The sequence below is a fragment of the Enhydra lutris genome, unplaced genomic scaffold (genome assembly GCF_002288905.1).
Source record: "Enhydra lutris kenyoni isolate GAN:26980312 unplaced genomic scaffold, ASM228890v2 scaffoldscaffold18, whole genome shotgun sequence".
NCBI classification, from domain to species: domain Eukaryota; kingdom Metazoa; phylum Chordata; class Mammalia; order Carnivora; family Mustelidae; genus Enhydra; species Enhydra lutris.
The window spans coordinates 34924167-34948111 of record NW_019154102.1 but is presented as its reverse complement, the minus strand read 5'-3'; the positions used below and the strand labels follow the sequence as shown (position 1 = coordinate 34948111).

Below are 23945 nucleotides of genomic sequence, written 5' to 3'. Positions count from 1 at the left end.
GAGGATAGGTCCAGGCTAGCCGGGGGTGGCCTCAGGGACTTAATAAGGACTATTTTAAAACAATAGGGAACACAAGGGGTTTGGCTGTAGGAAGAAGAATCAGACTGACAGGAAGAAAGAGAGAGAAAGAAAGAAAGAAAAAAAGAGAGGGAGAGAGAGAGAGAGAGAGGAAGGAAGGAAGACTGACTCTGAAAAAAATACATAATTCCTCTGGCTGCTTCCTGGAGCGTGACTCAAGGGTATGTTAAAGCGACCATGAAGGCTGAGTTGTAGCACCTGTAGCACAGTGAGAGAAGACGGGGCTCAGACAGGGGAGGGAGCAGCGAGGATGGAAGGCAGGGGGTAAATTCCAGGGGCCTTTCGAAGGTAAAATGGATCTCACGATACAGACATTTTCTGCCAGCACCTGAGACCTTTCTAGGCAGGGCCTGCTTCACACTGCTCAGCATGAGAGCCTATCTTTTTAATGACAAAGTACACGTCTGTAGAAAAATGACACATTTAACAGAAATTTCTTCCTCCATCTTCCCTAGCAGAGATTCATCCATAGTCAACATAATGGAAAATTCTAAGATTTATGACTCTTTTCAACATGAACTTGAGGATTATGTTAGAAAGCAGAAAGCCAGAGGATTACAACCGGAGGTTTGCTTTAGAAAGGTGACAGAAGATTCTGAGTACAAAGACAGAGGCCACACTGCACCCAGACCTCTAATGCTGGAGCAGGGATCCTCCTTCACGAGGACCCACACATTCTCCAGTTCCCACCCAAGGCAGAGAACAGAAGAAAACCAGTTACTGCCGTGGTCCAAACTTCATCACGCCAGACAAAGACTGGAATCTCTAAGCCACTGTCAGAAAACACAGGACCATTTCTCCAAGAATCTGTGGCTTCCAAGCCCACCCGTGCAAGGAAAGACCCCTGACCTCCATGCTGCACAACGCAGGAAAGATACCAGCCACCTCTGGGAGGAGGATCCCACCAGAGCCCATCAGGCTGGAGATCAAGATCAAGGCCAGGGCAGAAGTTTCAGGGAGGAGGGAAGAGGAGAATGTGACAAGGAGGAGCAGGGACAGGGGAAGACAAAGCATCGTGAGGATGGAGATTCCCATAAAGAGAACAAGAAAAAGGTCAAGGTGCAGCCAATCAGCGCGGAAAAGCCCAAACACAGAAAGAGGAGCCACCAAGATACCATAACGGAGGGAAGAAGGTCCCAGAGAGAGAAGAAGCAACCTGGCAAAGAAAGCACGCAGGAGAGGGACTTGTGGGATGAAGCCATCCTCAGCAGTTGTTACTGATGGTGGGGATTTGGGCCCCTGATAGTAAACGATTTGGATATGTTGGAAAGGCTGAAGCAATTCTGTGACCACCACTTGGAAGAAAATAAAACTTGACCCCCCACCTCAGATTTATATTTGAATATAAAATACAGATGGCTTAATGATGTCCGTGTAAAAACTAAAGTATAAAACTATTAGGGGAAAATATAGGAAAATTAGTTTTGGAGTGTGAATGGCCTTCTTGAAGGAGATACATTATTCAGAATCCATAAAGATGAAAAAATAATAAGTGTAATTGCAGAAACATTTAAAATCTGTGTAACAGAACATATTTTTGTAAATTTTTAAAGAATAAATTAAAAGATAAGTATTGTATATAGGCATAGAACACCTCCAGGAAGATACACTGAACTGTTGGCTCTGGGGGCAAAAACCAAGTCGGTGGGGGACAGAGGTCGCAGGCTTTTCGAAGTGTTCATTTTTTTCTATTTTGAATTAGGTAGTATCCACTACTTTAAAAAAAAAAAAAAAAGATTTTTAAAAATTTTAAGTAATCTCTGCACCCAACCTTGAACTCACAGCCCTTGATCTCAGGGTTGCCCACTCTACCCACTGACTGAGCCAGCCAGGTACCCCAAGATTAATACCTTTTAAATAAATATTTTTTACAGGCAAGCAACACACTGGCAAAAATAATTGCAACACTCTGTATTAATATCTCCTGTGTCAGTTATCAAATTATTGCTTCTTATCTCCAAACAGCTTCTTTGCCAGTCTGTGAAACTGGACAATCGAAACTTGTCTCCTTTGCGCTCTGGCTTGGTGTTATTCTCTGCCAGTAGAGGGCGCTAGAGGGACATTATAAACTGGGAGCAGGAGGGACTTTTCTTCCTTTTCCTGAGGTTGCTGGTTTCCCCTAGCAGCAAGTCCTTGCCTTTGTACGTGGGATGTAGCTGCAGTCCACGCCATGTGACAATTTTTTTTTGTCCCTGGTGACCTGTGTTTTCTGTGCGTTCCATATTCTCTCCGCAGCGGTCCAGATCTCAGTCATGTGGGGAGCCCCTCTTCCAGGTTTCTCTCTTTCTTCCATGTTCACCTCCCTCAAGAGTCAAGGGTAAGCAAACCGCAGTCTGCAGTCCAAAGCCAGCCCCCTACCTGTTTTTGTACTGCCCCCCATCTAAGAATAGTTCTTAATGGATCTATTCTTAGAATAGAATGGATCCCATTCTTCTCATTAAAGAACTTTATTCCAAAGATTGTACTATTATATTTTTTATTATTTTTTGAAGATTTTATTTATTTATTTATTTGAGAAAGAGTGTGAGTGCAAGTGCAAATGGGCGAGGGGCTGAGGGAGAAAATCTTAAGCAGACTCCACCCCAAACCCAGAACCTCACTCAGGGCTCTATCTCACAATCCTGAGATCATGACCTGAGCCAAAATCCAGAGTCAGTTGTTTAACTGACTGAGCCACCCAGGCGCCCCTACTATTATATTTTAAATTTTATCAATACAAAAGTCGTGGAGATTTGTATTCTGTATTGTTATACATAAATATTCCACAAAGCCTAAGATATTTACTACCTGGCCTTTTACAGAAAAAGTTTGTCGATCCCTGTTTCAGACTCTTGTACCAGTTTTAGTAGTTAACAACATTTTATTAGTTTAATTTTGTTTATATTTAATTTTCTCTCTTTAAATTACTAGAATGGTTTGCATTCTGATTGAGCCCTAACTGATAGAGCTCTAATAGACTAACAGTATCTACCAATTAATAAGAAAATATAAACAACTCAACAGGAAAATAGGCATTTACCTATACATTCAGTTAACAAATATTAAATTCCAGTCATTGTTCCAGGTACTAAGGATAAAGCGGAGAATGAAATACAAATAAGATACAAAGACAGAAAGAAAGGAAGGCTTTTTTGATGTATAAAATGGAGCTCATTTCTGGGCTTGAGTCATGATGAGCAGGTAACTCACCTTGATGTAGGCCTGGAAAGACTTTGAGAATCCTGAAGGTTGTGGGAGTATTCGTTGTCTGCTGACTGGTACCATCCCACAGTTGTTGAACATCTGGCATCCCTAATCCCACCTACAAAATGCCAGTAGCTGTTTCACCTCACCTACGTGTTGAGACAATCAACATAGACTCCCATAAATTTACAAAACGTGACCCTCCCAGAGGTTCCTACTCACTCAGAGAAAGCCTAACTTAGCTTCTGGAAGTTCAACTGACAGTTTAAAAATCAGAGCCCTGATTTCCTTTGTCCCTGATGACAACCCAGTTATGCAGGAAAGGCTGGTATCTGAACCCCATTTATCAGATGAGGAAATCAAGGCCTGGAGGCTGGAAGAACCAAGAAATTATTCTAATCAAGATGCTCTGTGACCTGACCCACTGTTCTTTCCATCCACCTTTGTTTCCAAATGTTACTTTAAGTAATGCACAGACACAAGAAATGACAAAAGGAGGTTACTCACTTTGTTCTCTTTCCCCCTATATGCCCTACAAGAAGAAAGTCTCCATTCAGTGCAAGGAGTGAGACCCCCCCTCCAGGAATGCAAGGTTTGTTAGACATAAGAAAATCAATCAATATACTGTATTAATAGAACAAAATAAAAAAAGCTTCAGTCGAAGCAGAAAAAGCATTTGATGAAATCGAATACTCTTTCAAGGTAAAAAATACTCAGAAAACTGACAATAGATAGGACTTCCTCAACATGATAAAATACATTTATGAAAAGTCATAGCTAACATCATGTTCAATGATAGAAGACTAAAAACTTCTCTAAGATCAGCAAAGAGATACAGATACCTACTCTCATCACTCTTATTCAATAACATATTTCTAGTTTTACCAGAACAATTAAAGAAAAAGAATTAAATGCATCCATATTGGAAAGAAAAAAATAAAACTATCTCTACTCTCACATGGCATGATCCTATATATAGAAAAATCTCAATCTACAAAAAACCCCACAAAACTGCTAGAGCTAATAAAATCAGCAAAGTTGCAGGGTACAAACACAACACACAAAAATCAGTTGTGTTTCCATACCCCAGCAGTGAACAACTAAAAAGGAAAATTTTTAAAAATTTCATTTATAATAGAAACCTCTCCAAAAATAACAAAGAATAAATTTAACCAAGAAGGTCAAAGATTATACTGAAAACTATATTGTATTGTACTGCAAACTATATTATATTGCAAACTAAAAAATGCTGCTGAAGGAAATTAAAGAAGATTCAAATAAATGGAAAGACATCCTGTGTTCATGGATTGTAAAACTTAATATTGTTAAGATGACAAAACTATCCCAAGCAATCTACAAGTTAAATGCAATCCCATCAAAATTCCAATGGGCTTTTTTGCAGAAATGGAAAAGATGATTCTCCAATTCATACGAAAATATAAGGGGCCCTAAATAGTTAAAACAACATTTTTTTTTTTTAAAGATTTTATTTAGTTTGAGAGCAAGAGAGATCGGAGCAGTGGGGAGGGGCAGGGGGAGAAGCAGATTACCCCCTGAGCAGGGAGCCCTATGCAGGACTTGATCCCAGGACCCTGGGATCATGACCTGAGCCAAAGGCATCCATTTAACTGACTATGGTACCCATAAAAAACATTTAAAAAGAAGAAAGAAGTTGAATAACTCACACTTCCCAATTTCTTTTTTCACACTTTCTGATTTTAAAATTTATTAGAAAGTTACATTAGTATCTCCACAGAGATAGAATCAACAGGAGATATATATATATATATATATATATATATATATATATATATATGTAAAATATAATAATTGATATATATATACACACATATATATATATATATACTGTCTTATAAGGTTTTGGCTTATGGAATTATGGAGACTGAGAAGTCCTGTGAAATGCTGTCTGCAAGTTGGATACCCAGGAGAGCAGACAGTGTTGTTTGAAGACCTAGAGCCTAAGGGCCACTGATGTAAATTCCAGTCCAAGTTCAAAGGTCAGAGAACAAGGAGTGTGGAGGGCAAGAGAGGACAGGTGTCCCAGCTCAGGCAGATAGGCAGAGGGAGGGCAAATCTAACTTTCCTCCACCTTTTTGTTTTATTCAGGCCCTCAGTGAATTGGAGGGATACTCACCCATATTGGGAAAGGCGTTGACTTTACTCAGTACACCAATTCAAATGTAAATCTCTTCCAGAAAGAACGTCACAGACACACCCAGAAATAAAGTTTAATCAGAAACCTGGGCATCTGTGGCCTAGCCATGGTGACATAAAATTAACCATCCCATCACAGCGATCAAAACAGTGTTCTGCTGGCGAATGAAGTTGGATCCCTACCTCACACCATATGAAAACAAACTCAAAGTGGATCAGCAACGGAAATATAAAAGCTAAAATTATAAAACTCTTAGGAGGACACATCAAAGTAAATATGTATGACCTTGGATTTGGCAAAGGATTCTGATATATGACCCCAAAAGCATGAACAGCAAAAGAAAAAATACCTAAATGGAACTTCATCAAAATTAAAAAGTTTTGTGCATTAAAGGACATTAAAAGGGAAAAGACAACCAACAGTACAAGAGAAAATATTTGCAAATCATATATCAGAGAAGGGTCTAGTATCTAAAATATATAAAGAGCTTTTATAACTCAATAACAAGAAAGCAACCCAATTTTTTAAATGAGTAAAGAATTTGAATAGCCACACAAAGAAGAGATACAAATGGCCAATAAACACATGAAAAGATGTCTAATGTTAATCATTTGGGAAATGCAAATTAAAACCACAATGAGATATCACATCACAGCCACTAAGAGGGATATACTAAAAAAAAAAAAAAAGTAACAAGTGTCAGTGAGGATGTGGGAAATTAGAGCCCTCATCCATTATTGGTAGGGATGTAATATGGAGCAGCTCCATGGAAAACAGTTGGGCAGTTCCTCAAAAAGTTAAACATAGGAATACCATACAACAGAGCAATTACACCCCTACGTATATACCCGAGAGAATTGAAAACAAGTACTCAAATGTGTATTTGTACAAGAATATTTATAGCAGTCTTATTCACAACAGCCCAAAGTACAAATAACCCAAATGTCCAGTAATGTCCAGTAATAGGTGACTCTATAAACAAATCATCTTATATACACACAGCAGAATACTACAACTATAGAAAGGAATGAAGTACTGATTCAAAGCCAAAGCATGGGTGAACCTCAAAAACGTTATGCTAAGTGAAGGAAGCCAGACACCAAAAGCCACATATTGTATGATTCCATTTATATGAGATGTCTGAATAGGTAAATCCTTAGAGACCAGGTGAAGATTTGGGGAGGGTGGAAGTATAATGTGACTACATAATGGGTACAGAGATTTCTTTTGGGGAGACAAAAATGTTTTAGAGCCAGATAGAAGTAGGTGCTGGTTGCATGTCAATGTGAATGTACTAAAGACCACTGGATGGTACCCTTAAAAATGGCTAACCTTATGTTATGTGAATTTCACTTCAATTAAGGAGGAAAAAAAGCTTACACTAGACACCAGGGCTGTCTGCCTTGTGTGTGCTCAGCCTCACACTTGCTCATGGAAATGAGAAGAATTTTGAGGGAGACTCTGGCCTCTGGCTGGGCTGTAGGAGCAGCCCTTCCTCCTTCACAAGGGTGCGCCCTTTAGGGCAAGGTCTGAGTGTTTGTTTTTTTTTTTAATTAGTTTCAGAGGTAGAATTTAGTGATTCATCAGTTGCCTAGAACACCCAGTGCTCATCACAACACGTGCCCTCCTTAATGCCCATCACCCAGTTACCCCATCCCCCCTTCCAGCAACCCTCATTTTGCTTCCTACAGTTCAGCATCTCTTACTTACAGTTTGTCTCCCTCTCGGTTTCATCTTATTTTATTTTTCCCTTCCTTGCCCTATGTTCATCTGTTTTGTTTCTTAAATTCCACATACGAGTGAAATATTATGGTACTTGTCTTTCTCTAACTGGCTTATTTTGCTTAGTGTATTACCCTCTAGTTCCAGCCACATTGTTGCAAATGGCAAGATTTCATTTTTTTGATGGCTGAATAATATTCCATTGTGTATTATGTATGTATGTATGTATATACACTACATCTTCTTTATCCATTCATCTGCTGATGGACATCTGGGCACTTTCCATAGTTTGGCTATTGTGGACATGCTGCTATAAACATTTGGGAGCACGTGCCCCTTTGGATCACTACATTTGTATCTTTGGGGTAGATACCCAGTAGCGCAATTGCTGGGTGGTAGGGTAACTCTATTTTTAACTTTTTGAGGAATCTCTGTACTGTCTTCCAGAGTGGCTACACAAGCTTGCATTCCCACCAACAGTGTAAGAGGGTTCCCTTTCTCTGCATCCTTGTCAACATCTGTCATTTCCTGACTTGTTCATTTTAGCCATTCTGACCAGTGTGATGTGGTATCTCACTGGTTTTGATCTGTATTTCCCTGATGCTGAGTGATGTGATATATTTTTTTTTCATGTGTCTGTTGGCTATTTGTACATCTTCTTCAGAGAAATGTCTGCTCATGTCTTCTCAGGGCAAGGCCTCAGTCTTGGTCACTCTAGGCACCACTGAGCCGGAGGGCCTCTCCAAAAGAAAAGAAGTTTAAAACAAAACAAAACAAAGGCAGAGGGAGGAGTAGGCGGAAGCAAGACGGAAGAGAAAAGAGTGACCACAGTTAGGGTCCAGCCCCACCCTTCACGTCTGTGGGACCTTGAGGATCCTGACTTCTCTGAGCCTCAGTGGCCTCAACTGTCCCAGGGAGTCCTGACCCTCCCAGGGCAGGACACGATCACATACGTGCCATTGCTTGGCGCTGGACAGCAGTGTCACCTCCTCCCCGGGAAGCAAAGCGGAAGGTCCTAGCGTGCTCTTTGGAAACGCATCCGAGACCTTGGTAATGCGGGGAGAATGAGGGAGCAGAGCTTGCCAACCTCACACCGGACTCCCTCCCCTCCCCCGCCCGGTCCTGTCCTTCCCACCCCTCCTCCCACAACCCACCCCAGCTGCCCCGCCCCGCTCCCCACCCACTGCCAGCCTGGACGGTCTCAGCAGCGTGCCGCTGGGACCAGGTGTCCCCGGGGCGTGCCAAGATGCAGCCGGGGCTCTGGCTCCTCCTGGCCGCGCAGCTCGCAGGTAAGCCCGGGAGACTCGCGGGGCGCCCAGGGTTGGAGCGGGTGGTCTGCCCTGGCCCCAGGAAGAGCCTGAGCCCTAGAGTTTAGAAAAGGCTGTCCTGGCGGGATGCAGAGCCCAGAGACCAGGGCAGTGGGGGTCCCTGGGAGGAGGCGCAGTAGGCACAGACCTTGAGGGTGGAGAAGAAATTCACCCCCCCCCGTTTTTATCCAGGGATCCCTGGAGCCCCTGGAGCTCCCCCAAAATCCTGGAGGGGAAAGAAGAGAAGAGGGAGGGAGGCAGGGGGAGGGGTAAGGATTTAAGAAAGAAGAAAAGAGAAAGGGGAAGGAGGTACAGAGAGGAGGGAAAAAAAATCCACCCTTGTCTAGGGTGCCCACAGGGATGTGCCCCCGGAAGGGTTCCAGAGGCTCAGTTCTGGTTTTGATGTCCTGTACTTGGCCCAGGGTTCTGTCAACACATTTTTGATACTTCCGGGGAAGTACTTGCACAATCTGCTGAACACCAGGCTGCTGCCCCTTCTGGGACAGGTGTGGCAGAGGACTCCCTAAGGGGTCCCCGTCTCCCCAGCACTCCCTGGCTTGTATGTGCTGTGTGGCGGGGTTCCCAGAACCAACCAGCAGCGCTGGAGTTGGAATGTTGCAGTCCGCATGTAGCAAGGAAGTCCCCACGTCCCTCTCATAAGCCCACCAAGACTGCCACTCGGAAGAAGTCCCAAACTGCCCACTAACCTGCGATGGATTGCTATCTTCCCCAAAAAGCCCAAAGCTGGTTATCCTGCCGACCGTGACAAGGTCTGCCAGGCCCCTGCTCTGACCCAGTGAGCTCACCACATCTCCAGTAGAAACAAGTCCAGGCCATTCAAGCCTATTGGTTATTACTGATCTTTTTAGAAACAGCAGGTCCCTCTGAGTGTGGAATCACTGGGAGAGGTCAGATGAATCCCATGAGACCCATGGGTAGCGAGGCCCGGCTCCGAGTCTGGCACAGATACGGGGCTTGGCCACGGCCGGGTATTCAGCCTCCGGGGACAGAAGAGAGAGCAGGGTATGTCACCTAGCAAGCCTGCGTGTCAGGACACAGGAAGGGGAACATACACATAGAGCCCCAGGTCCTTTTGGGGCCCCTTGACCCCTTAAGGAGTCACTTCTAGGGACGCCTGGGTGGCTCAGTTGGTTAAGAGGCTGCCTTCGGCTCAGGTCATGATCCCAGCATCCTGGAATCGAGTCCCACATCGGGCTCCTTGCTTGGCAGGGAGCCTGCTTCTCCCTCTGCCTCTGCCTGCCTCTCTGTCGGCCTGTGCTCGCTCGCTCTCCCTCTCTCTCTCTCTCTGACAAATAAATAAATAAATAATCTTAAAAAAAAAAAAAAGGAGTCACTTCTAGGCTTTCTTGCAGGAATTTCAGGAGTCTGCATATTTGCAGACCCACTGTGTGCAGAGGGGGACAGGCTAGCCACTCAGGAGAGGATCCCAGGTCTCCTCGATTCAGGGAGTGGCTCAAAGTCAGGTTGTGGGGCCGCAGACCTGGGTTTGAATCTGGATCCACCACATATGGGCTATGTGACCTTGAGCATGTCCTTAACTTGCCTGAGCCTCTCTTTCCTCATGTGTAAAATGGGTGTAGACCAGGACCTGTTGAGGATTAAGTGACATAATGCATGCACCACGCTGGGCACAGTTCAGTGAAGATGGGCAGCATCGTCTCTTATTATCGCCCCCAAGATATCAGTGACCCCCAAAGCAGTGAAGAAGCTCTACTCTGCTGAAAAGGTAGGATGGTGTTTAGGGAGAAAAGAGAAGGGCCAGCAGACACGTGGGCACCAGGTACCATGTCATTCTTGATGCACGCAGAAGCTTGGAGTGGCCTGTGAGTGGAGTCAAAAAGCTTACGTTTGTGACCTGCTATGGGACCATGAATCAGCCTGAGACACAAGCATTGGCAGGATTGTGACTCTAGGCCGCTGCCTCAGTAGGCCAGCTCCCCTTGGGTACAAACACACACACACACACACACACACACACACACACACACACTCCCTCTAGACTCCTGTGCCCTCCAAGCCTTGCAGTTCCTGGGTCTCTGCCCCGGTCTGTAGGATCTCCCTTTCCCCCACAGCTAAAATGGAAGGCTCACCAGGTCAGATTCAGTGTGTAGGACTTGGCTGTGAAGCATCCATTCAAATCTTTCCTAAAGTGTCATCTGCTGTCTGTAACAACTCGGTGTGGGACACGGAGACAATGATATACCAATGGACAGCACTTTACAGTTTGCAGTGCATTTTCTTGGACGTCCTCACCCTCTCGAGCAAGCAGGACAGTGGCCCCCAGCTGCCCTGATCTTAAAGGGCAGAGGCGGACTCCTTGAATTCCTACAATCCCTCCGCTGGTAGGGGGCAAAGCTGGGTTCAAGACCGGGTCTTGGAGTTCTGGTCCAGTTCTCCATGAACAATCCCCTCTTCGTCGATGTTTCCCATCTTGAGACTAAAATGAAATCCCAGGACTGTTCTGGGGTGTCTGTCCTTCCCTTTGGGAATGGGGATCCAGTGACCTAGCACATGCTAGGCTGAGAATTGAGTGGCACCTGTGGCAATAGTAAGTTCCTCTTGCTTGAGCATGTCTTACAGAAAGGGTGGCTGGCCCTCTTTTAGATTGGCCAGGCCAGTCCCCAGGCTCTGCCTCTGATTTGGGGATCCTCCGGGCTGCCTGAGTCTTCTCTACCTGCTTGGAGCCTGTGAAGGTCTGTCCAGAGAGTGGCAGCAGGACAAGGCGAAAGACAGCTGGCTTTGATTTCAGACCTGGAATCTTTGAGTTTGAATCCCAGGTCACTTACTAATTGTTGGTGGGACTTTAAACAAGTAACTCCATGCCTCACTTTCCTCATCTGTGTCATGGGGGGAAGAAAATCCCCAAATAAGTTTCAGGTTGGATTAAGATCATTCACACAAAAAGCCAGGCATATAAGCATGCAAGCAATACATGGCAGCTCTCTCCCCGTCCCCTCGGTCAAACTGGCCATAAGAAACACCCGCCTTGCAGATGGTCCCCTGGGATGTAGGTGCTCGAGCTCTGAGTCCGGGAGCCACCAGCGGCATTTATCATAGCCCCTGGCTCCTGCAACTGGGGATGGCTTTCCTTCGATGCCTGACTCTGTGACTCTAGAGCCCCACAGCGGTGGCTGGGAAAACATGCTAATGGTCTCTGTGCCTTCTGCTTCTCCTAGTTCTCCATGGCAGCTCCGTGCTGCAGCAGACCCCGCCGTTCTTAATGATTCAGACCGGCAAGACAGTGGTGATGTCCTGTGAAGCCACAGCCTCCCGCACTAGCACGCGCATCTACTGGCTGAGACAGCGCCAGGCTCCAAGCCCGGACAGTCACCATGAGTTCCTGGCCGCCTGGGATTCCCTAAGAGGGATTGTGTATAGCCAAGAGGTGAAGCAAGAGAAGCTGACTGTGTTTCTGGATGCAAGCCGGTCCATTCTCAATCTAACTAAAGTGGAGCCTGCAGACAGTGGCATCTACTTCTGCATGACCATTGGGAGCCCTGAGCTGAACTTCGGGAAGGGAACTCAGCTGAGTGTGGGTAAGAATCTAGCTCAATGCTACTGATGAGCATGGAACACCTGCTGGGTGTTGGGTGCTGGGTGCGTGCCAGGCGAGGGAGCTGCCTCTGCTCTCGGCAAGCCCCACTCTGCCAGAGAGGGTGTCCGCCAGGAGCAGTAGCCCATAGCTGGTAGGAGTACACTTACCCAGGGCCAAGCAGAAGCAGGGGTTTTACGGAGTCATTTCACTTCCCATTGCCCTCTACACTGGGAGGTAAGAAGCAGATACCTATTGCAGATGGGATGCTTAGAAGCATTGCTGTTTCTTCTGGGGACAAGGCAGTGCTGTCCTTCAGCCTCACCAGGCCTACATGAGGCTCTGCCTAGATTGGGCTGAGTTCCCAAACCTGACAGTGGTCTCAGAAACTCCCACCAAGAGTGCACACCAGGAAAGAAGGTCCTCACTGCCTGGACATACCCAGTGAGAGCATTTCTAGGGCTGGCGGATGCTCTTACATGCTGAATGGGGGGGCCTGTGGCTCAAACCTACACCCAGAGGTCCAGGGAGGAAGGAGACTGGACCCCAGGCCTAGCTGCAAATTCTGCTGTATTTTCACTGTGTGCCTTTGCACTGGTACCTCTGCTCCCTGGGCCTCAGGTTTCCCGTCTGTTTCATGGGGCTGCCGTTGGCCTCCACAACACCCTCCAACCCCAAGAAGCCGCAGTTCTGAGAGTTAAGTCCAGCACACCCCACAGAAATAGATGATAAGTCACAGATGTGATTTAAAAGTTCCTAATGCCGGGGCGCCTGGGTGGCTCAGTGGGTTAAGCCGCTGCCTTCGGCTCAGGTCATGATCCCAGGTCCTGGGTTCGAGCCCCACATCGGGCTTTCTGCTCAGCGGGGAGCCTGCTTCCTCCTCTCTCTCTGCCTGCTTCTCTGCCTACTTGTGATTTCTCTCTGTCAAATAAATAAATAAAAATCTTTAAAAAAAAAAAAAAGTTCCTAATGCCATGTTAAAAAAGTAAAAAGAAAGAAGCAGAATTAATTTAAATACTACATTTTTAACCGATTTATCAACAAGATCATCATTTTAACCTGTAATCCATTTAAAAATTATTACTGAAATATTTTGCATACTAAGTGTTCGATGTGTTTCTTACACACCGCAACCCTTGAGTGAGACTGGCCAGAGGCTCAGGGGCAGGTGGTCGCACTCTTGGACAGTGAGGAGTAAGCTCTGGGAGATGTAGGGAATCGTGGCAGAAATTCTCAAATGCCTGCACCTGGCTTTAGCCCCTTCCCCATGTTAGCCACTGGCCGGCTGACCCCCTGCACTCCTCCCACTGTCCTGCTTCCCTCTCACCTGGGTTCTTCTCAGGCTGGGGACTGAAGAATGACAAGGGGCCCCCCCCCCCCCCCCCCCCCAGGAATTGGACCACTCAGAATGGGAAGACACAGGGACAGCTGGGACAGCAGCACAATTAGGAAGACAGAAACAGAGGGAAGCTGCTGTCCCATCTCACCAGTTTGGGGTCTTCAGTCAGGAGGTAGGGGTGAGGGTTAGCCCTCGGGGCGAGAAGCCCAGGCATCCTCAGCAGGGTGTCAGCTGATTCCTATACTGAAAATTGGGCTTTGGGGGGGGTCTGGGATTTTGGTTTAGTTTATTGTTTTTGTCTCTACAAATTTTCCCACAAATTTACCCACATTTTCCCACACATGAGATTTTGGGGTCTAAGAAAGGTAGATGATGAAATAAACAAAACTGGTTTCTAGAAGCTTCCCCTCCACCTACACCACCACCCACTCACACCTGGCTTTGATATTTCCAAACCCTTCATGCTGCCCAGCTCTCCGAGAATAGCAGACCCTTCCCAAAGCATGTGCCCGCAACTGTGTCATCTGGCCAGAATTAGGGTGTCCAGAGCCACACCCTACCCCTCCTGCCGGAGGCCAGCACATACTGAAGGAGGAAGCTCAAGTAGTAAAGAAAGTATCTGGAGAAAGATAGGGCCTTTAGGGTACCGCTTAACCATACCATGGGCTCAAAAGTCCTCTCCTTTTCAAAGAGGAGAGAAGTGGGGAGATTTGAATGGGGGGGCAGGGGGAGTCAGGAGTCATCAAGGGGACCCAGCTCTGGGCAAGAAGAAATTAAAACGGAACGAGACTCCCCACAAACCCCTCATCAGACCCAGGCCCCTGAACCCAGCCAAGACATGTGAGGCCTTATAGAGTCGGCTCCCCTGGAGGCTTCCCGCTGACCGAGAGACCTCTGTGCCTCCTTGTGTATGAAGTAAAGGGAACAGACCCTTCCAGGGCCGTGGGGAGGAACAGAGGAAACATACTGGCCCACCCTGGACAGAGGGCCAGGCTCCCGCACAGCCTGGGAGCACCGTAGCTGGTGTCCTTTTCCCTCTTACCTTAGTTTCCCTCAGTATTCCCATGGCCGAGGGCCTTGACCTGATGTGCCTACCTTTTTGCCAGAAGGCGCTGGCACCTGAGGCAGCGCAGTGGCGTGAGAGCCCAGAGTCGGGGTCTCTTGGCTCAGATCCTGGCTGTGCTGTTCAAGGCTTCCTGGACACACTATTTCAGTTCTCTGAGCCTAGGCCTCCTTGGGGATAAGACGGGGGTACTAGTGCCTGTCCCCAAAGTTGTTGGTTTCAATAAACATAAGCCGCAGTGCTTGGCTGTGCCCCTAGCACATGGTGGGACTTAGCAGGGGTCCATTCTGGTGAGCTGGTTCTTCCCAGAAACCTCACAAAGCCAGCAGAGGAGATTGTGTTATCTCTACTTTCTGGGGGACACTCAGGCCAGCGAGGGTCCAGACTGTCCACTTTTTATATGGGAAATTGGCCAGCCCTGAAATGACCATTTTGCGGGTGGCCCCTCCCTATTGCCTTGATGCTAGAGTTTAAATTTATGGGGTCACCATCTTCCCCCTCCTACCATTTTGCAGAAAGTCATGGCAGTGAAACGTCTTTGCTCACCTCCCAGAGACAAGGGATGGATTCAGCAGCATCTAGTGCTCACACCATTCCTGGCACCCCAAAGCCTCCAGTGCCTCCCTTGGCTCTGTGTGCTTGTTCCCCTGCCCTGCCCCAATGCATCAGAGTGTGACCCTGGATTAGAACAAAAGAGAGGAGTGGCCCACTCAAGCGTCAGGCGAGGGGTCGGGGGTTCAGGCAAGCTCTTTGCAATGTGGGGCCTCAGGGCCAGCCCCTCACATCGCTGCTGTTCATCTTTGAAATTAAAGGTTGAGACTAGAGGTCCTTCCAGCTCCGGTAGTAGATGATTTGTAAAGACACTTATTAAGGAAAGATAATCCCCACTGCAGCCTGCCCAGTGTTGTACATATGGGAAAGGGCACCCACTTCCATTCTATGAGCTTCCTCCAACCATTTAAGAATTGGCAGGTTGGCTGAGGGGCTGGTCTTATCAAGGTTTCGGGGACTCTGGCTTCCCCTCAAGGTCTTCAGCCAGGGGAAGCCTGCTGTGGCCAGGGGGAGCACAATTCACTGGGCCTGCTGTCCTCTTTAATTCTCATGACACTCCCAAGAAGGAACTGGGAGTCATCTTTATTTCAACAGATGGGGAAACTGAGGCACAGAAAAATGGTAGGAGTTGCCCCAGGTCACACAGCAGTTAATCAGGGCTGCTGGGGCTTTGTTCAGGACCATGTGGGTGCAGAGCCCCTCTCTTTCCTGGACACCAAGGCAGCCCCCTGCCTAGGCTCTCGGATAGGTCTGAGAGTTGGGGAAACACCTAGAAAATTCTATTGCTCTGTAAGCTTGGAGCCCTGTAGCAGCCCAGGGAATAGTCACAGGGGCTTTAGCACCTGGAGGGAAGACATGAGATTTTAACATGTGTCTTGCTTACTTTCTGTAGTTGATGTCCTTCCCACCACTGCCCAGCCTACCAAGAAGACCACCACGAAGAAAAGGTGCCGGCCCCCAAGCCCAGTGACCCAGAAGGGTGAGTTCTCCCATCTTCCTGGACCATCAGAAGTACAGCAGGATGCCTGCCTTCCTTCCTTCCCTCCTTCTTTCCTTCCTTCCATAAGCCCTTCCCATGTGAGGACTCTGGCCCGTTTCCCTGGCTCCAGCCAAGCTGGGCTCAGAAGGGAAGTCGAGTATGACCACAGTGCTGCCCTCCAGCAGCTCACAGTCTAGTAGGGGACACGCTTACAAATCATCACAGAGCAAAGCCTATGTCCCCCCAAAAACCTGCACACCATATTCCTAGCAGCAGTATTCACAATGGTCAAAAAGTCGAAACTAAGAAGTCCACCAGCTGATGAATAGATTAATTAAATTTTGAATATCCATACAATGGAGTAATATTTGGCCATAATAGACAGTGCATTACTGATGCAAGCGGCAGGATGGATGAACCTTGAAAATATTACGCAGTGAAAGAAGCCAGATGCAAAAGATCCTGTATTATGGGATCCCAGAATATGATGTTTCAAAGAGACAGAAAGTAGGTTAGTGGTTGCCTAAAACTGGGGGGTTGGAAAGGAATGGGGAGTGATCATGAAAGGGTCCAGGATTTTTTGGGGGGGTGAGATGAAAATGTTCTAAAATTAGATTGTGGCGACTGATGGTTGCACAACTCTGTGAATATACCAAAAACCATTAAATTACACACTTGGAGCAGGAAAACTTTATATGTAAAGTCCATCTCAGTAGAGCTGTTAGCAAACAAAAGTACCGAACCCGAAGGACCAGAACTTCAAACTTTCTCAGTTCGGATGCTTACCAGAGGACCTAACATACAGCACGTGTTAATATATGTTTGTTAATGAGTGAACAAGCTTGTGTGTCTGTGCTATAAGCACCAGACACGGCAGATGGAGCGCGTGCATGCGCACACGTGCACACGCACACACACACACGTGCACACACTTCCCTTGAACCATCAGCCCAACTGTGTTTCTGGAAAAATACTTACCTCTGCCCCGCAAAAGATACTGATGACAAAAAGAAGGTGTTATCTGCTCCTACCCATAGGACGAATGGCAGGGAAGCCACCACACTAGAGCAGCCTGGCGCTCCTGGGGTTTCTTAGTCTTAAATACGTCAAGTAACAGAAGGAGCCCGAGGACAGGCATCTAGTGGGATTCAGGCGATGAGCACAGGAAGCCATCCCACGGGGTCACAGTAATAAAGGAAGTCAGAACCTGGACACAGAAGGGCACAGTCTTGGGGAGCATAAAGGTGGAGATAGAATGACCTCATTGGAGAAAGCACCTATGCTCCACAACTTTGCCTAAAGGATTTCAGGTAGTTCACAACAGAAAACGACACAAAGGCAAACACAGCAGGGCCACGAAGTTGAGGGTGACTCTAGAGAAGCAGGGAAGCCAGCTGCACCAGAGGGAACACTTGCACAAACCCCTGCCCCCCTACGGCGGCATGAAGAAACTACCCCAGGCGCTGGGTTCCAGAGCCTTCATCCCAGGGTTAAATTCTAGAGGAAAGCCGCTCTGTTCATCCTTCTCCAAGAACTGCTGAGCAATACTGAATTCTCTAACACTTCTGTTGGGGCGCCTGGGTGGCTCAATGGGTTAAGCATCTGTCTTCAGCTCAGGTCATGGTCTCAGGGTCCTGGGATCAAGCCTTACATTTGGCTCTCTGCTCAGCAGGGAGCCTGCTTCCCCTCTCTCTCTGCCTGCCTCTCTGCCTACTTGTGATCTCTCTCTCTCTCTCTCTCTTTGTCAAATAAATAAGTAAAATCTTTAAAAAAAAAAAACACTTCTGTAAGTGATGAGGACAAAGGTCTTTGAAGTTCTTGCATCATTTCTTATATGGATCCTCAGTTAAGTCCCAGGGCAAATATGCAAGTCCAGCATTAGTAGGTTATTAAGAATAACCAGGATGGGTGTGAAGGTGGCCAAGTGGAGGCTGGGAGAGAAGTAGGTGGGGGTTGCTTTTGGGGATAGGGGCCGTGGGACAGGGTACCCCAGTTGTAAGTCAACCAGACTTAGGTGTGAGTCCCTGTCTGCCACTGTCTGTACTGTGTGCTCTTGGGCAGGTGACTCAGCCTCTCTGAACCTCTTTCCTCATCAGATGTTTGCCTGGCATGATTGAATGAGGTGTTGTACATAAGGCACTCATCTTGAGGGGGGCACCCAGCTGGAGCTCAAAGTTTGTCTTCATGAATGAAACCATATGGCCACCCTGGGGAAGGGCCTGCTCCAGAAGTCTTCGGGCTGTCCCTTGAGATGACACGGAGAGGAACAGCTGGTGACCTCTAGGCTTCAGGGGACTGTGAAAACCGAGCAAGGCAAGAAAGGCCAGGCCAGATCCTACAAGTGGCCAGTACATGAAAATAGGGTGACGCTGATAAATCGTCAAGGACTGGAAGTGACACATCATGTTAATCCACGACACTATTGAAAACCAAACACTTTGATAATATCGAGGGTCGGCCAGGTGCACGGCTGGTGGTTAGGAGGGCAAATCGGTGCTGGCTTTTTGGAAGGCACTTCACAGGGTCTGGCAACTTTTAGGTGGACATAAGCAATGGTTTGGCCATTCCTGTTTTCAGTATCTGCCTCGGGCAGGCTCCTACTTTAGGAAGAATGTACCAGGAGCTTCTCTGGGGTTATTTGTAAAAGCAAAACATAGGAAGCAAACAAAATGCCCATCCGAGGGCCAAGTAATCCATGATACGTCCAAACTGCAAAGGTTACTCTGCTAGAAAAAGTGTGTGCTGAGGTATTATTTAAAAAGATTTTCCTTATTTATTTTAGAGAGAGGTGGGGGGAGGGGCAGAGCAAGAGGGAGAGAGTGTCCCCAGCAGGCTCTGCGCTGAGCGTAGAGCCTGCTGCGGGGCTCATTGTCATGACCCCAACCTGAGCCGAAACCAAGAGTCAGACACTCGACTGACTGCCCCACCTGGGGGGCCCCCAATCTATTTAAGTGAAATAAAAAATGGTTTGCCAAACAATTTGTACAATATAAGCCACTGTGTGCTTTAAAAAAAACCTGTATGTGTCTGTGTAAATTATGCATGTGTAAACACAAAGAGAAAGGTACCAAATTAACCATAGCATTTTTTTTTTCCCTGTGAGGGGGCTAGTTTGCCAAGGAGCTCTCTAACCATATACTCGAATCCTTTACAATGAAAATATATTCAGCTGTCTCTTGTGTAGTTAAAATAAGAGCTTTAAAAATAAATAGGAAAATCTCTTTACCAGGCATGAAAATTATCTCCTTTGAACATAAGTAGCTCCTGAGCTTAATTAATTTTTAAAAGGGTGATGTGGGACATAACATTTTCCGTGTAAAATTATCTCAGTGTGTTTCAAGTACCTAGAAAGAAAGATGAGAAAAATATGCAAACAGTGGCATTCCCTGGGAGGTGGGATTTCCAGTTGATTTTTCCCTCTTTGTATTTTTATGTGTTGCCTCAGATGTTCAGTAAGTGTGTCTTTTCCAGGCCCATCCTGTGGCCCCATCACCCTCGGCCTCCTGGTGGCCGGAGTCCTGCTTCTGCTGGTGTCCTTGGGAGTGGCCATCCACCTACACCGTAAGTTGTGCCCTCTTGGACCACCGTGGTGGCTGCTTTTGCTGTTGGAGATGTCCCTGAGGGTCCGTCCTTCTCTAGGGAAGTGGGACAGGTGGCAGAAGTTTATACCCACCCCCAACCCATGGAAGCCGCGGAGGTGATTTGTGGCCTGATGCCACGCTGCAGGGACCAGAGACCATGCCGTCTCTGGAGTCAGACCTGGGCTTGAAGCCAACCCCACTATTTGCTGATCTAGGGGCCTTGGGCTGTGCCTTGGCCTCTCAGCCTCAGCCACTCCATTCAGGAGTAACAATGTTACCCACCTCCCAGGGTTGCTGTTGGTAAAGTCCTGCCCAGAGGTCCGAACCTGGGGTAAGAGCTCAGTCAGTGGGAACTCCCATGAGCACTCGGGATGGAATCAGAACACAGAAGACATGGCACTGGGGTTTGGGTTATATTCCCAGAAGCTCGAACTCTTCCTCCTTTGTGAGACTGCAGGGAGACTGAAGATAACTGTCTCTCAGCCACTCTGAAGACGAGATCATCTCCTGCTCTGGGCTCCCAGGCTTTAGCAGAAAAGTGGGGAGCTGCAGGGAAAGCCCACACGGCAGCCCAAGAGCCCCGGACCCTACCCCTGGCCTTTCTGCTCACCTGTGTCACCACGAGCACCTCACTGACCCTCTCTGGGCTTCTATAAAATAGGGGAGGTGGCTCGCAGGGGCATGGACTTGATCAGTGACTCTTTTATAGGTCATCGATCCCTTTAAACTTGTGATAGCAATTACAGACCCTCTCCCCAAAGAAATGTGTCACGTGAACATTTTTACATAACATTGCCATTCACGGAAGGATCCATTTGTCCCCATTAAAGTTCAGTGGTCTGCAAACCTTTCCCATCAAGGATCTTGTTAATAAAAACTTGTTAAATTATGAACCCCAGCTGCAGATAGATCGAAAGTTAACTCTTAAACTCTAACTGCAAATAGGTGTATTTATTTCATATAGTAAGTATGTTATTAAATGTGTTTCATAACTGAAAAGTAATAAAAGATGAGATAGACCTGTAGATAGACATGCCCACACTTCTTTCCCGCATCCCGGTGGGAAACGTTGTGATTCCTCTAGCTCGAGACCACCTGTCTGCACAGCTCTCCATTCCCGACCTGCTGCGAAGGACAAACTGGCATGTTTAAGGGCACACAGACCAGAGTAGATTCACTGAGTTCGAATTCTGGCTTTACTGCTTACTAGCTGCACAACTTTGGGCAAGTAACTCCGTGCCACGCATTCTCTGGGACTCAGTTTCCCCATATACCCAATGGAGATACTAAGAGGAATCGTCACGGGTTTGCTGTGAGCCTGACGCCAGAAAAGAGGTCTGAGGTGCTATTTTCCCCCCTCATCTCCCTCCTCGCTCTCTGAGGCTGGGTGTCAGCACCCCACAGCCCACACCAACCTGTGTCCTTGTTTTCTTCTTCTTCCAGGCCTGCGGAGGAGAGCCCGGCTTCGTCTCCTGAAACAGTAAGTGCTTAGGGCCCCAGAAAAGTGCCGGTAATGCGGCCCTGGGTATGGTATCGGCCCCTGCTGCTGCCACAGCCTCTACCTGCAGGAGCCAAAGCCAGACCCCCCCTGCAAAAAATCTTAGACTGTATAAATAGAGGGAGCCATAGAGTTCAGGAGGAGAGATCATCTAAACAAATGAACATACTGGGTATTTCAAGCACGGACTTAGCTCTTAGAAATGATCACAGTCAACTCTTGCAAGCATAGAATGCAGGAGGATACCCCAAACCCTTGCCCACCCAGCATTTCATTTGACTTGGTCCTGCAAGGACGTAGGAGGGTTACTGTTACAGACCAGTTGAACGACTTGCTCAGAGCATTTGGGTTAGGAAAGAGCAGGACTGGATTGGAGGCCAAGGCAGTTCACTGCTTCCTTCCTTACTGGTGTGGAGCGTCGGGCAGCCTGGGTCCCCAGAGTTGGCAGAATGAAAAGCTGAGTCACACAGACATGGGAGCTAAAAAGCACTAGTTCTTCAGGTCCCTGAGCTGTGTGAGTGCAGGCAGAGCCCCCAGAGGCTGACACCTTGAGAGGCCGATGGCCAGAGGCTGCTCGCAGCCTAAGGGACTGCCAGGCCTCAGCCCGGCCATGGGCAGTATTCTTGGATTACATTTTCTTCCTCAAAAGACTGTTTCACATCTACCTCTCTCATTAACGACAGTCCCTTCCATCTAGAGGTGTTCGGGGGGAAAAAAAGAAAGCCCGTCATGCCTCTAGATTGAAGAGGGCAACAGGGCCTGGTGCTCATGAGCTCTGGCTTGGGCTTGGGGGTTCGAATCCTATTTGTCACTCACCAACCATGGGACTGTGGGCGAGTGGCTTAAGCCCTCTGAGCCTCAGATTCCTCACCTGTAAAACAGGAAAACTGTACCTGCGCCCAGCCCTAGTCCCATGAAGTCAGAGCACAAAACTCATGTCTCTGATGAAAGTCAGTTCTACCAAGGAACAAAAATGTCTTCCTAATTACTTAAAATTTAAACTCCATATAAACTCTGTATTATATTCTCTGCATTCTTATATACATTATTACTTGTCTATATATTTGCTTGACTAGAGATAGTCACTGAAACATGCCTGCTGTCTTTTATGGGCAATTTTCAATGATAACTTTGATGGTGCACCCTTCCCACAATTTGATGTGCTGGACTTAGAAGATATCCCCTACCTAAGAGACGGTAACCTGAGTGTATTTGTCTGAGCCTAGATCCGCAGAATATTCTGTTCAGCATCTTCCCCATGGTAACGTCTAATGGAGAATGAATCCCCCTGAGCTGCCCCTGCTCAGTCCTTTATTTTAACTTGTTCCCTGGTGATTTGATGCCAGTTTTATGGGATCTCATGCTCTGGCAAACCCAGGGTTGCTGAGGATCCGCTGAGGTGGGGAAGGAGCTGGGGGTGGTCACGGGGGGCCGCAAGCTCCCTCACCCTCTGCTCACAGTACTGCCGCATGGGCCACCTGTAGTTACACTTGCCTAAGAGAAATCATTTGAACAAAAGGGTTTGTGGCTAAAACAAAGTTTGGAAACCACGTCTAGTTTTGCTACCATGATCCAGGTGTGGGCAAAAGGGTCCATGGGCCCCACAGATCAGCTCTTCTGAACTCAAACTTCGATTTGGGACAGACGCTCCCCAGCCCGAAGCTGAGTCTGGAAAATGTTCCCATCAGCAAGCCATCTTCTTCTGGCCCCTTAGTGTACATTTGTGACTAGCTTCTCTTAGAAGGTCCTGCAGGAAGTAACACTATTCAAAGCTAGAGGGTTTTGGGCTTTGTTTTTTGAGCTTCTTAAAATTTTTTTTAATGACTAAGTAGGACCCTAAGAACAGACTAATGGAAAACTCCTGGCCCAGGCTCCTTACTGGAAATACAGCCCTGGATCCTCACCTGTCATTTGTCTTTGTTACAGGAAATGCATATCATTTCCTTAAAAATAAGTGGTGTCTCAACTTGCTGTTGTTTTCAGGTTTTATAAATGAGCAAAAAATACACTTTTGGGGTCCTGCTACAAAAATGTGTTGGTCAGTAAGAAGCGAGATCTGGAAAAATGAGAGAGAAGGGCCACGTTCAACTCACTCCACTGTGGAAATTTCACTGACCTGCTGAAGTTGCCTGCTTTTAACTATTGCAAGTGCTCTCTGTGGGCCTCAGGCATGGGAGCTACTTGTTAGTTGGTCATCGGGAGTCACAGAGAGAAGGCTTCAGAGCCCCCCAAAAGCTTTCTGCAACTCGGAGGGGGGTGCACACTGGAGGATGGAGTAGAAAATGCCGCCATGACACCACTTCCAGCTCCCGAACTCCCCTGGGCTAGGATGGGACCTTTGTGTTGGCCGTCTACTTTGCCCCGAAAGGGCAGTGACATGGAGTCCTGAGTCTCTCATGGGATGGCCCAGGATGGCTCCTCCTTGGTCTTCCCAGGCTGGGGCTGACTGTCCTCATTGAGAGCCCCAGAGACCAGCCCCAGCTTGGAAACCAGCTTTCTGGGAAAGGTGGACCTGACTCCTGCGGTTACTTCAGCCTCCGGGGACGTCCTTTTGGGTCTGAGGACTTGTGGCTTTGAGAATGGGAAGTCACTTTATCTCCTATTAGGAATTTCCCCCGCTTTCACTTCTGCCTTCCCACGGCTTGTTAAATTTCTCTGTCACTTTCTGTTCTTTTTGTGAAAATGTCTTGGTTGTAAAAATAAAGCCCTGAATAAAAGATGCAAATGGGTCCTGTGATGGAAAAGCACAAAGCCCATCTGTACGGTAAAGATGTTGATGCTCAGCTGAAAAAAAATAACAAGGATAAAATGTGCCTGTCCTCATTTGCCCCTGCGACATGCTGTCGTCCGTGTTGTAGGCTCAGGGAGAGTCTCACAGGTTGGGAAGCACCCCAGCGCCCAGCGCCAAGCAGTA

The 23945-nt window shown here is 47.3% G+C and overlaps 2 protein-coding genes across 2 annotated transcripts; both read left to right on the top strand.

The window, feature by feature from the left end:
- The first annotated feature begins 558 nt into the window (after positions 1-558).
- On the top strand, positions 559-1299 carry LOC111148002 (zinc finger matrin-type protein 1-like). The gene has a single exon (XM_022504334.1). It carries the CDS (start codon positions 559-561, stop codon positions 1297-1299), a length of 741 nt encoding a protein of 246 aa, XP_022360042.1.
- A 7054-nt stretch (positions 1300-8353) lies between these two features.
- On the top strand, positions 8354-23743 carry LOC111148090 (CD8b molecule). Its single transcript, XM_022504488.1, has 6 exons — positions 8354-8448; positions 11664-12023; positions 15866-15952; positions 19424-19513; positions 20977-21013; positions 23015-23743. Exons 1-6 carry the CDS (start codon positions 8406-8408, stop codon positions 23025-23027), a joined length of 630 nt encoding a protein of 209 aa, XP_022360196.1. The 5' UTR covers positions 8354-8405; the 3' UTR covers positions 23028-23743.
- The last annotated feature ends 202 nt before the right edge of the window (positions 23744-23945 follow it).

What these genes read in the sequence shown, in the direction of transcription:
- LOC111148002 (XM_022504334.1), top strand. Translation starts at nt 559, where the DNA reads ATGGAAAATTCTAAGATTTATGACTCTTTTCAACATGAACTTGAGGAT.
- LOC111148090 (XM_022504488.1), top strand. Translation starts at nt 8,406, where the DNA reads ATGCAGCCGGGGCTCTGGCTCCTCCTGGCCGCGCAGCTCGCAG. An exon ending in CCTGGCCGCGCAGCTCGCAG is followed by an intron (nt 8,449 to 11,663) that starts GTAAGCCCGGGA and finishes TGCTTCTCCTAG; the next exon opens with TTCTCCATGGCAGCTCCGTG. An exon ending in AGTGGCCATCCACCTACACC is followed by an intron (nt 19,514 to 20,976) that starts GTAAGTTGTGCC and finishes TTCTTCTTCCAG; the next exon opens with GCCTGCGGAGGAGAGCCCGG.